The 13,177-nt window shown below is 39.6% G+C and overlaps 1 protein-coding gene across 1 annotated transcript in view; it reads right to left on the bottom strand.

Annotated features, from left to right (window-relative positions):
- The window catches only part of A2m (alpha-2-macroglobulin), a 57,932-nt gene that overhangs the window by 20,392 nt on the left and 24,363 nt on the right, over positions 1-13,177 (bottom strand). Inside the window, exons 16-22 of the mRNA XM_045137441.1 lie at positions 12,095-12,262; positions 11,540-11,636; positions 10,105-10,228; positions 4,488-4,716; positions 2,803-2,929; positions 2,349-2,470; positions 286-337 (exon numbers count right to left, since the gene is read on the bottom strand). Coding sequence (XP_044993376.1) covers positions 286-337; positions 2,349-2,470; positions 2,803-2,929; positions 4,488-4,716; positions 10,105-10,228; positions 11,540-11,636; positions 12,095-12,262 — 919 coding nt within the window. The remainder of the gene's footprint in view (positions 1-285; positions 338-2,348; positions 2,471-2,802; positions 2,930-4,487; positions 4,717-10,104; positions 10,229-11,539; positions 11,637-12,094; positions 12,263-13,177) is intronic.

Genomic DNA, 13,177 nt, shown 5'->3' with positions numbered 1-13,177 from the left:
ACTCTGGTCCAGGCTGACCTGGAATTAACTCTGTCATCTCAGGGTGGCCTTGAACTCATGGCGATCCTCCTACCTCTGCCTCCTGAGTGCTGGGATTAAAGGCGTGCGCCACCATGCCTGGCTTTGGCCTCTTTTTTAAGTACCAGTTCCTACATTGGTCACATGTGTTGATGGCACTTCAAGTTTTATTCCATAGGGTTAGATAATATTAAACACAATCTTTGTGCTTCAAACATTACACAAGCTTTAGTCAATGTTAGTTTAACCACAATGGTTGAGTCTTACCTGATGGGCAAAGCAAGGAGTTGAATGTTGTTTCTTTCTCTAGTCCTTCAGGCTTTAGGTAAAAGAAAGAAAAGATGAGATGGAATTAACACTTGTGTATTGACTGGGAGAACACAGATTTCTGAATAATGAAAAGGATTTGAGCTGTACTATATCAAAAACTTCTTTAAGTTATAGGCATTATGAAGAAGAGAGGTTTAAAGATAAAAAATGAGAAAATAAAGAGAATAAGTTATGAGACAGAGATAAGGATGATAAAGAGAAGACAAATGTCATCAAATATCCATATGTTATTATTATTACAGTCCTATCTATACATGTGTGCTGTAGTTGTTATTATTATGGGCCATACATTTTTCAGTTCTTCCTACCTAAAAGTTAGAACACTAACCAGTCTTTTGTGACTTTGAAAATTCCTGTGCCAGAATTGGGCTACCCGTGACAGTGAGCTGCTGGTCAGTGGTACAGTTACCTTCAGGTTGCCGGGACACACACCTGACCAAAACCAGCTCATGGGAGGAAAGGGTTTATTTGGGCTTATAGAATCTAGCAAAAGCTCTGTGATGGCAAGAGAAAGGATGACACAAGCAGAAACCGGACATCACCTCTGCCACAGCAGGCAGAACCCCACAGCCTGTGAGCGAGGTAACACTGACAAGCTGAGGCTTAATAAACTTCAAAGTCTATGCTCAGCAACACACACCTCAGCCAAGGCTCCACTTCCCAAATCGCCATCAGCTGTGGTCCAAGCATTCAGATTACATGAGTTTATGAAGGACACCTAATTCAAACCACCACATTCAGGGAGGCCCATGAAGCCCACAAAACAGTGCAGGTCACTGTGAAAGCACTTGCTTACCCACAAGAACTAAACACTAACACCTATTACCAACAACTCCACAGGCTGCAGTCACAGGACACTGAGATCCTGTTGGAACTGAGATGGAAGCCAGGCCCCCTGCTGCTAGCCCTCCTCGTACTGGAACGTGCTATGTGAGCTGCGGTGGGTAATGGTCGCCAATAACGCGAATGAGCTGTGAGTCCTGCAAAGTGCAAAATCAACCAGCCAGGCAAGACATACTCAGTGAGGCAATAGTGGCACTCAAGTTAAAGGGGTAATCAAGTGCCCTCTGTAAATGAGGCAGGCTCAGTGGGAAGGAATTCATACCTGATACTGAGAACCAAGTCAGGAGCCTATGGTTTGGAAAAGCATAGACCCTAGAGCAAAGCTTGCACCATTCTTTAGCTAAAAGGTGAAGCTAGTCCCATAAAAAAGTCTCTAAGGATAGGAGCAATTGTTCAATGGCTAAAGGTGCTTGCTTGCAAATCCTGACAGGTCAAGTTTGATTTCCCAGGACACACATAAAGCCAGATATCCAAAATGAAGCATGCTTCTGGAGTCTTTTTGCAGTGTCAAGAGGCCCTGGAGCACTTGAACTTCCCCTTTCTCTCTCAAATAAATAAATGCAGGGTATTTTTTAAACGTCTCCTAAATGTCTGATTATTCCCTTTGATCCATGCTCTCTCACTCTAGCTTACAGAACCTGCTTTTTACAGTGAGTTCCAGGGAGAGCAAAGACCCATGCGTGTGACAAGAAAAGAAAGCCGGCTGCCCCTCATGCGTCCTCTCCATCACACCTGCCAGGCCAGGCAACATTAGAGAGGAAGTGATGGATTAAATAGGGGTGCTGCTTTCATAGCTAGCCAGAGAACTTCCTCCAGGGAGGTAGCTATAGACCCTGAGGAGATCCAAAGTGCATCAAAGCAGAAAAACAGAGGCTGCTGAGAGCTCAACATTAATGGAGACTTATAATGTGCCCTCCAAGGCTCAGGGAACATTATGGAAGAGGGGCAGGATAATGTAAGAGCCACAGGGTAGGAAGGAGTATCCCAAGGCATTGTTTCTCCCTGACAGAGACTAACTGGTACATACATGATTAGGGTCTTAGTGGAATGTGTGTGTGTGTATGTAGGGAGAGAAGGAATATTGTAAGAGTATGACTCAATGGGAATATGTCCATAAAATAAAGTGTTCAGTTAATAAAATGGGCAACATTACTTACGTCAACCAAAAGCGGCTTAATGACTGTATCTTTCCTTCCATGTTCAGGGACTCCAGGGACTTCATTATCACATGGCTCTTGTGACTCCAGTGCCTCTGCACTCACAGTGAAATTCACAGTTCCTGGATTAAAGAATAAGAGAAAGTCAGGTAGAGATGAGTATGTTTCCTCCTTCCTCCATACGTTACAACTCAAAGTTTAAGACGGTTTAATGCTTTCCAATCATTAGATTCATAAAAGCACAGGAACTGGGGTGGGGGGCAGCATACACTGGAGGTCAGAGATGCTGAGTCCAAGGTGAAGAAGGAGGTGAGGAAGTGGTAATCACCCTCCAGTCATCCCAGGACAAATGGCAAAGAAAAGAGTCTTCCCATCTGGAGTGTCTGTCTCAGGGAAGTAGTAAGCTTGTCGGAGTCCACTGCGGTGTGTGACTCTCCATGACTCTGCTACTCACCTAAGGCCTTTGGGGTCACTGACCAGGTCACAGTGTGGCGCCTGTTACCACAGACGCAATGAGATGGTTTTTCCTCTTCCACTGGAATGGAAAGGAATTTGGGAGAGGCAGCGAGATTCACAGCAACCTAGAACCATGAAAAAACAGATATCTAAGGTAGGAGACCATAGGAGAATGGGCTTAAATTGACCTTAGAAGTGGTCAGAGTTCAGGTTGCCTAGCATAAATGAGAAAAATGAAGATACAGTATTTTGGGGCATGTAGCTGAATCTTGGTATTTGGGGGAGGGTAGCTTGCTATTTTACATAGTGAGACCGGAAGGGAAGAATGTTGCCTGTGTGAGCTCTGCTTCTTTGACCTGGAAGCTTGACTGTTCCTTCAGCCCTCTCAGTAGGGCGCACGTGATCTGGATATAGCTACAGCTTCATCAATGGTAGTGGTTAGATTTGGGAGAGGGAGAGGGATGGAGGGCCCAAGAGAAAGGGCGGCTGAGCTGCATTCCTCCTTCAGGAGAGAACTTTACTCCTTAGGCAGACAAACAACACAGCACAATAGAAGTCCCAAGCAAGAGAGGCCTCAGTCCCTCCACGCAAAATGAGATCTCTACACTCTTACAGGTTTCTGATGGGGTGGGGGGACAGGGTTCTGGGTTGTAAGAAAGCAGGCTCAGTTAATATGTGGTCTTTATTGCCTGTCTTCATTCAGGTTTTCTTTGATTCCCTGGCTTCCTCCCATGGAGGGGATCTGACTCTATAAGAGCCATGAGGGGCGAAACTGCAGTGGGGGCTAAGTCTGTGAGTCTCTTTGCAGCAATACAGGGAAGGTCTGTGTTCTAATGAGAGCATCCATGCAAACAACTTTTCAAATGAGGTTCAGTACAGTGAAGGAACTAGGGAAAATTCAACGCACAAGACTATAGCTGAGGCTCCTGATGAGGAGCCGACTGAAGAAGCCCCCTGCATCTCACACTTTATCTGGACACCAATTCTGTAGAGAAACATAATGAAATTATCCTTGCAATGGCTTACTGCAGTAGGGAAAATAACACACATGGAGATGCTCAAGTAAAATACTTCAACACAAGCCTTCTTGAATGATTATGTAAATGATATTTGCTCATTTAAAAAGGTGATAATAGGCTGGAGAGATGGCTCAGTTGTTAAGGTGCTTGCCTGAAAAGCCTTCCCACTGGAGTTCATCTCCCCGGTACTCATGTAAAGCCCGATGCACAAAGAGGCACATGCATCTGGAGTATGTTCTTAGCAGCTGGAGGGCCTGGCATGCCCATTCTGTCTGTCTCTTTTCTCTCTATCTCTCTCTCTACTTGAAAATAAATAAAAACATTTAAAAAAGTAATAACAGACATGTATTCTAAAAAATGAAAAATAGAGAAGGTGAACATTGCAAAATCACGGAACTGAGAAGCAAGAAAAGTGATGTTTGTTGTTCATGTCAGCAATCTTTATATTGCAAAACCTCTTAACTTTAAAGGGCTATAATAATAGTAGAAACTTATTTTTACAGTTTGGCTCTTAGAGATACCTGAAATTATAATTTACATGATGTGTTTCTGATTATCTTTTTCTGTTGATCATATATAGTAGATAAGAGTTTGTCAGCATTCCTAGGACTGTGCTTTTTAATTTACTTGGCTGTTATGTTTCATGCAGGAAAGAAATACTCACCCGGATGCATGTGGGAAGGTAGTTCAGTACAGTGGCCTTGAGTGTGAAGGCCTCTCCACGAATTACAGAGTAGGGCATTGTGAGCTCCACAAAGAAGGGCTGGAAGGCTCGGAGAGAAGCCACAGGAGAGAGGCCAAGTCCAGTGTCATTGGATAGGCAGAATGCCTCAGCCTTCCACTGAGTAATGGTATCAGGGACCGTCACTCCCACTTCAGCCACTCCGGATGAACTGGGAGGGTGGACATACAAAGAACAGAAGGAGAGTATTTAAGTAAACCCCTCCCAGAAAAAGAGCTCCTGCAAATTATTCTCTTGTCAGGACTTACACGCACTCAGTAGAAATGCCAGTAATGGAGACCATAGTCAAGACTTTTATGAGCAAATATTAGACTTTTCTTCTAAATTTGCTTCTAATTCTAGGCTGCATCAGAATCTCCTATAGACATAGTTGTAGCAAAATGTTTTATAGACAATATAGTTATAAACTGATATTGCCCTCCAGTCCCATTCTACACCTGCTATTCTAATAAGGGCAGGTTCATAGTTTTAATTCTGTGCATACTTGGCTTGAATGGTTCTATGTTTAATTCATGGCTGCTTTAGAGTAAAGAACCTTATATTTTTAATATGTAGTGTTTGCTTATATTTAGTCTTTATGCTTATTTCCCCAAACTTGGAGAAAGAAGCAGAAGTCTAGATAAAGGAAGCCTAAAATACAAAATAAAATGAATACAAATAGAATCACACTAATAGCTTTTCTAATAACATTGACTGAAGTTAGTCTATAAAAAATTTTTGAACTTAGCAAAGGAAGAAAGGAATTGGGTGATATATTTGAAATGCTGAAAGAAAAAATCACTAAGAATATTATATTAAGCAAATCCATTTGAAAATGAAAAGGAAATACAGAGTTTCTCAGACAAATTCAAGCTGGAAAAGTTCATCACTGTTAGATCTCCCTTAAAAGAAATACTGATTTCATGTAGAAATGCTAGACACTATCTAGAGCAACAGAAGGGCCTAAGAAATATGAAACTCACTGTCAAAAGTAAAAGTATAGGCAAAAATAGGGTGTGTACTGGTTTAATGATGGGAGTAAATACTTTAAATGCTAGCATATCTTAATACACATGCTGCTGAAGCAAACACTTAATTCCAGTATAAATGTCAAGATAAAAACACTGGGAGTAGGCTGGGGAGACGGCACAGTGGATGGAGAGCTTGCCACTGAAGCCTGAGGACTTGAGTGTGATCCCCAGACCTCACGTGAAGACCCAGAAGCAGTGGTGGGCTGTAATCCCAGCATGCTAACGGCAAGATGGGATACGGACACAGGAGAATTTCCTGGAGGCTGTTGGCAAACCCGGCAAAGAACAATGGCAGAGTGAAATCCAGAGAGAGAGAGAAACTGAGGAATCTGACCACAGAGATGGAAAGGCAAGGCCTGACGCGAGAGTTGTTACCTGATCTGCACATGTGCGCCGGGGCACGCGCGCTCACATGCACACGAACACATGCACATACGTATGTGCACGCTCTCATACACACAAAGTCATATATCTAAACAATCATGGTAATGGACACCTTGTATTTAGGGATATGTCAATTCTAGTATCAAGCATATACTATATGAGAAGAGGCAGAAGCAGGGTTTCTGAATTCAATAACAGTTAAGTTACTTTACTTAAGGTATTATAAGAATAAGATATTTCTTTAAGTTCCTTGATTACCACAAAGAAAATACCTGTAAAAATTACACAGGAAGGCCTGGGGATATAGCTTCGTGGTAGAATACCTGCCTAGAATACCTGAGGCCCTAGCTTCAATTTCTAGCATTACAAGAGGAAATGAAGGAAGGAAGGGAGGGAGGAGAGGGGAGGGGAGAAACTTATGCCTAACCAAACTTTATGTGATACTACAAAATTAGTAGTAAGAGAGAAGTTTCATTTTAAGCAAAATTGTTATAGTAAACAGCTACCATTAACAAAGAATAAAAATCTCAGTACATAGCTTAACTTTATATCTCATTGAACTAGAAAAATGAGAACAAACAATCTGATAAGTTAGAAGAAGGTAGGGAATAATAAAGATCATAGCAGAAACTAATCAAAGGTAGAATAGAAAAACTATAAACAATAAACAAGAACAAGAGTGGTGGGTTTTTTAGAAAGTAATAGATCAAAGTAATAAAACCTTAGGTAACCTAATTAAGAAAAAAGATAGAAGATTCAAGTAAATAAAATCAGAAAAAAAAGAGGTCACAATGTATGCTTCAAAAATAAAGTGATGGGTGGGGAATATTGCTTAATGGTTAAGGGCAATGCCTGCCAGCCTAGGATGGCCCAGGTTTAACCCCCAATAACCAGCACACTAAGTGGTGCAGGCATCTGTGTTCGCTGGCGGCAGCAACAGGCCCTGGCCAGGCCACTCCTATTTGCTCTCTTTCACACACAAGCGAACACTCCTGTTTGCTCTCTTTCACACACACAAGCGAACACTCCTGTTTGCTCTCTTTCACACGCACACAAGCGAACACTCCTGTTTGCTCTCTTTCACACGCACAAGCGAACACTCCTATTTGCTCTCTTTCACACGCACACAAGCGAACACTCCTATTTGCTCTCTTTCACACGCACACAAGCGAACACTCCTATTTGCTCTCTTTCACATGTACAAGCGAACACTCCTATTTGCTCTCTTTCACACACACAAGCGAACACTCCTATTTGCTCTCTTTCACACGCACAAGGAACACTCCTGTTTGCTCTCTTTCACACACACACAAGCAAATAAATAAAAGGTTAAAAATAAAGTAATAAGAAAACTGTTATGGATAATTATACAAAATTTGATAGCCTACAGAACATGGATAAATTTACCGACACAACCCATCAAAACTGAACCAAGCAGGCATAGAAGACCCAGACAGGCCACTAATAGAGCTTAAGAAATCACTGGAATCCTCCAAAGAAAAACTCAAGGTGAGAAGTCTTCATAGCTAAAATTGCCCAATAACCTAAGGGAGAATCAACATTAGCCCTTAAAATACTATTCTAAATATTGCAATAGAGGGAATATTTTTAAGCATATTATATGAAGCCAGCATACTTCGTGATATCAAAGCCAGATAAAAATACCCCCAAGAAAAGAAATCATATGCCAATCATGTCTGATAACACAAAATTCAAAATCTTCAAGAAAATAATAGCAAACAAATGCAACAGCACATAAAAATGATTATGTAGCATGACCATGACCATCAGTTGTACATAGTACAGTACAATCAATGTGATATATACTAACTGGATAAAAGGTAAAAACCACACCATTCTTTTGACAGATTCAGAAAAAGAATTTGAGAAAGTTCAACATTTTTTTTATAGTATGAATTTTCCTCTACATAATAAAGACCTCTCACCACAGCCTGTACTAACATTGTAATAGGGGAAGACTGAAGCTTTGTCTCAAGGACTCAGCATAGGGTGAGGATGCTCATTACACTTCTGTACAGTGGAGTCCAGGAAATATTAGCAAAAATAATCAGACAAGAAAAAGAAAAGGTGTCCAGATTATTAAAGAGAAGTGAAATTATCCCTCTTTATAGATAATCCTAAATGTAGGAAACACTGAAGAATTTTTTAAACCATTAGAACTAATAAAACTCAGTGATGGAGCCGGGCGTGGTGGTGCATGCCTTTAATCCCAGCACTTGGGAGGCAGAGGTAGGAGGTTCACAGTGAGTTCAAGTCCACCCTGAGACTACATAGTGAGTTTGAATTCCAGGTCAGCCTGAGCTAGAGTGAAACCCTACCTCAAAAAAACCAAAAAAAGAAAAGAAAAGAAAAACCTCAGTGATATTGTTAGATATAAAATTAACATGCAAAAAATTACATTTCTATGTCAATAATAATTTATGAGAAATACAGGCAACAATACCACATATGACAGAATAAAGATACTTTGAAATATATTTAACCATGTATGCAAAAAAGAGTCTATGCACTGCAAATTATTTTGGTAGTTTTATGGCAAACTATATTAATTGTCATCAAAAACTGGGCACACAAGTAAGTAAAACAACATTCCATGTCCACAGATTAGAAGAAGTAATATTATTAATGTTAATGCTACCCAAAGTGACATACATTCAATGCAGTCTTTATCAGAATTTCAAAGACAGTTTTTAGAGAAATAAAAGAGGCAGCATTTTAACTACATGTGGTGACACATGCCTATAATCCCAGCATTTGGGAGGCTGAGGAAGAAAGCTTGGGAATTTTATGTCAGCCTCTGCTAAATAGGGAGTCTTTGTGGGAAAAATTCTAACCAACCAAATACCAGTTCTCAGGGGGCTGGGAAGATTGCTCAATGGTTAAAGGTGTTTGCTTGCAAAGCCTGAAGGTCTGGGTTTGATTCCTCAGTACCCACATAACACCAGATGCATGAAGTGGCACATGGGTCTGGAGTTTGCTTGCAGTGGCAAGAGGTCCTGGTGTGTCCATTCATTCTCATTCTCATTCTTTCTCTCCCCTCTCTCTGACTCTCTCTCTTTAGTAAAAAAAGATATCAAAAAGCAATATTCTAGCTGGGTGTGGTGGCACATGCCTTTTATCCCAGCACGTAGAAGGTCACTGTGAGTTTAAGGTCAGCCTGGTCTAGATTCTGCCTTGAAAAAAAAAAACGAGAAAAAAAGGAAACATTCTTAGATTTTTATGGAACTACAAAAGATCTTGACTATCTCAAGTAATTTTAATCATAGAATGTGGTATATAGTCAATTGTACTTGCAAGTGGCCATAATCCCAACACTCGGGATGATGAGGCAGAGGGATTATGAGTTCAAGGCCAGTTTTATGCTTCTATGTATCAAAAGAGGAAAAAGAAAAAAGAAAATGTGGCATATGCAAATAATGGAATATTACTCAGCCATACAAAAGAAATTCTGACATTTAAGGGAAGACAGATAGAACTGGAGGACACTGTTAGGTGACTAAGTGGGGCATAGAAAGACAAGTACTGTGTGATCTCACCCATGTAGAATATAAAAAATTTATTTCATAGAATAAGAGAATAGACAAGTGATCACTAGATACTAGGGAGGATAGGGGTGCTAGAGGTTAGAAGATGGGCCCAACGCCCATATAATTAGGAGTAATTAATAACACAATAGTACAATAGCATCCAGTAGCATAAACCATATGCTATATATGTAAAAAAGAAAACATTGCACAATGTCATTGTGTATGGAGTCTTAAAAAGTTAAATACACAGAAGTTTAGAATTGTGCTTGAGGGACATGTAATGAGGAAAAGTAGGTTCAGGGGTACAAAGTTACAATTATCTATGATGAATAAAGCTGGAGATCTAATGCACAACATAAAGGTTATAGTTAATAATATTGTACCATAAAATCTTGCTAAGAGAATAGATTATTCTACTTTCACAAAAGGCAACAATGCAAGGTGATAGCTATGTTATTTGCTAGAGTGGTAATTATTTCCCTATATATTTCAAAACATCATGCTATACATTTTAATATATACATTAAAAAATTACTAAAAGTTCCAAACTATGATGACTCTATATTGTTATATCTTATACCTAAAGCATTTACTTACTCCACTACCACCAAGTCCCAGATCCATGTCTCAGGGAAGTACTTTCGTGTAGTCTCCTTGGGAGGACCTGACCTTTGTGCAAACCTTAAGGGGACTGGACCTCTGCGAAGAAGTGCACTTGGTTCTAAGTGTGTGAAAAAGAAAACGGGGACAATAAATCAAAGAGAAAGCTTATGAGAGATTGTGTTACCCAAGTACTACCGAAGATAGAACGGGGACATGAACTCAGAGCCAGGAGAAGGAATAAGGGGACCAGGAGAAGTTCTTGGAGGAGATGGCATTTTAGCTGGATTCTGAAGTGTTAGTTCAAGATGAGCTGGAGGAAGAAGCCCACAATGTAGAGTTGGGCAGAAGACCTCAGGTTGTCTGTGAAGAGTTGGCTCTGTGGATCCCATGACACTGGGGGAACCTAGGGCTTTTGGTGGGAGAGGGCCAGGAATTTAAGTTGCCACTGGTGTGTTTCTTTGTGATAGCAAAGAAAAACTGAAGCATAGATATTCTGGTAGTAGATTTGAGAAAGTTTCCAGGAATGAAAGGATCGGGGATAATGTACTTTATAGTGAATCAGAATGGCCATCAGTTCATCCTGTCACCGTCTCCTAGGGATGTACTGATAAGTATGCAACAGCCACTTCTCAGGAGGAAATGTGCAGTTTAGTATAAATCTTACTGGGAAAGCATTATATAACTTATGAATAAAAAGATTCCATACTTTGTAGCACTCAACTTGTGCTCAACCATAATTTGAGAAATAAGACAAAATAAATGCCAATTACTGTGCTTCGGCAAAAAAGTAGATTACATCACTGAGGAATGTGTGTGGTTCCAACATGAATATCAGCTGGTGCAGAAGAACTTCTTTACTTGATTGAGGAAAGCACAGTAAATATTTTCAATACTGCTAACACTGATCTTATGCCTAGAAACTTTCTCCTTTTTAATCCCATTTATTAGAAGCATATGTTATCTTTTCCTTAATTTAGCACCAATATGGTATCTGCACTCCTACAGCACCCTTAGAGTCAGTCCTGTATTCTCCAGGTCTGCATTTTATGGGAGGCTTTGATACAATCAGATTTGAGCTTATATTGCTATGAACATCAAGCAAGAAAGCTGGTATATCTAAATCATGTTGTTGCTTGTGAATTTTTAGTAATTTGTTTATTTATTTATTTATGGAGAGAGAGAGAGAGAGAGAGAGAGAATGAATGAATGAATGGGCACACCCGGGCCTCTTGCAACTGCAAACTAACTCCAGATGCATGTGCCACTTTGTGTATCTGGCTTTACTTAGGTACTAGGGAATTGAACCCAAGCTGTCAGGTTTTGCAAGCAAGTGACTTTAACTGCTGAACTATCTCTCCAACACACATACTATCATTAAAATATTGATTTTATTTTGTTTAATATTTTAGTCAATAGCTTTATTTTTTACCTGCATATCCTGCAGAAGCCATTTCATACACAATAGGCTGTGCACATAATTTAGGTTTATGAATCTCTGAGTTGGTTAATACCTTTAAGCCCATATCCTGTAAGGGAAATTATCACTTAATCAATGCATATACATTATAAAACATATTACTATATTCTTCTTTTCATTTGAATTTAATAAATTGTACAATTATCTTATATTAAACTTTTAGTATTTGCATCTTGAGAAGGAATATTAGAATACTTGTAAAGATAATTTCATTTGTCCTTTAAACTCAGTCAACTGTTATCATTTTATATATGATATTTATACATACAGAAAAGCAATGAATTTCAATAAAAAAGAAAACTTTTATAAAAGAAAGTCAATAATCCAAAAGTTGTAGTTCTGGTTCTGTGGCTTTAGTAGGTCTGCTATTAGTGACCTTGGAGAAGTCACGTGTCCTCTTAATTCCATTAATCTCAGCCATGATAAGAAAACATAAAAATGATAATTTTTCCACACATAATATTTTATGGAACCTTGGAGATGCTGTGTACAATGTAAGAAGCTTACCACTAGGAATTGATACATGTCTGCTTCATTTGTATTGTGTACAGGAGAATACAGGATCCCATTAATGTAGACATTTTGGAGATTGATACAGTCTCCCATGTCATCTTCTTGCCGATTCAAAAGCTCTGGGAAGCCAGTCAGGTCTTTTACAGGTAGCAGATTGTAAACCTGTACAAACCCAAAGGATATCAGAGCTTTGGTGGCAATTTCTATGTACATGAAAAACAGAACAATCATAGCCATTGTTCTTCCTTCACACACTCACAATGCTTTAATAGTTTATAGAGTAGTTACATATCATTTTTCCATTCAAATAGTTTGTATGTGATATTTATAAATACAGTATTTTCATTTTGAAGATGTTTAACAGTTTTAGAGAAAACTAAAAACATTCCCCTGTAGTTAATCATAATACTTGGTAACACCATTCAGAGGTGAACACTAGATTCAATGCTAAAATGAAATAAAACCTTATTTAATTGAGAAATTGAGTTGTACCATAGGTGACACATCGTAAGAAGTCTTGGGGTGACTGAGTGGAATGACTTATTGTGGTGAGCAATTGACACCATATACATGCTGGGTGTGGTGGCGCATGACTTTAATCCCAGCACTCAGGAGGCAGAGGTAGGAAGATTGCCCATGAGTTCAAAGCCAGCCTAAGAGTGACTATATAGTGAATTCCAGGTCAGTCTGGGCAAAAGCTAGACCCTACCTCAAAAAAAAAAAAGGAAAAAAAAAAAAGAAAAGAAAAGAAAAGAAAAGAAAAGGCATGCAAATAAGCACGATAAGCCTTGATGTAGGACAGAAGAGTATTTCCTATTTTACTCATAGGAACAAAATATTCCAAATCTTCAGGTGCTACATAAATCTTTGTCTCTAAACTACTAAAAACAATGCTTTCAAATCTATTTAAACGAGGGACGTAAAGCAGATATAATTGCTGGCAGGTGCCCTGTACTATCCTTACAGGAGAGGGACACTGATTAAAAAGAATATGTCAGGCCGGGCGTGGTGGCGCACGCCTTTAATCCCAGCACTCGGGAGGCAGAGGTAGGAGGATCGCCGTGAGTTCAAGGCCAC

The sequence above is a fragment of the Jaculus jaculus genome, chromosome 18 (assembly GCF_020740685.1).
Source record: "Jaculus jaculus isolate mJacJac1 chromosome 18, mJacJac1.mat.Y.cur, whole genome shotgun sequence".
Classification (NCBI taxonomy): domain Eukaryota; kingdom Metazoa; phylum Chordata; class Mammalia; order Rodentia; family Dipodidae; genus Jaculus; species Jaculus jaculus.
Note: the sequence above shows the minus strand (reverse complement) of the source record. Positions and strands in the feature narration are given on the sequence as shown.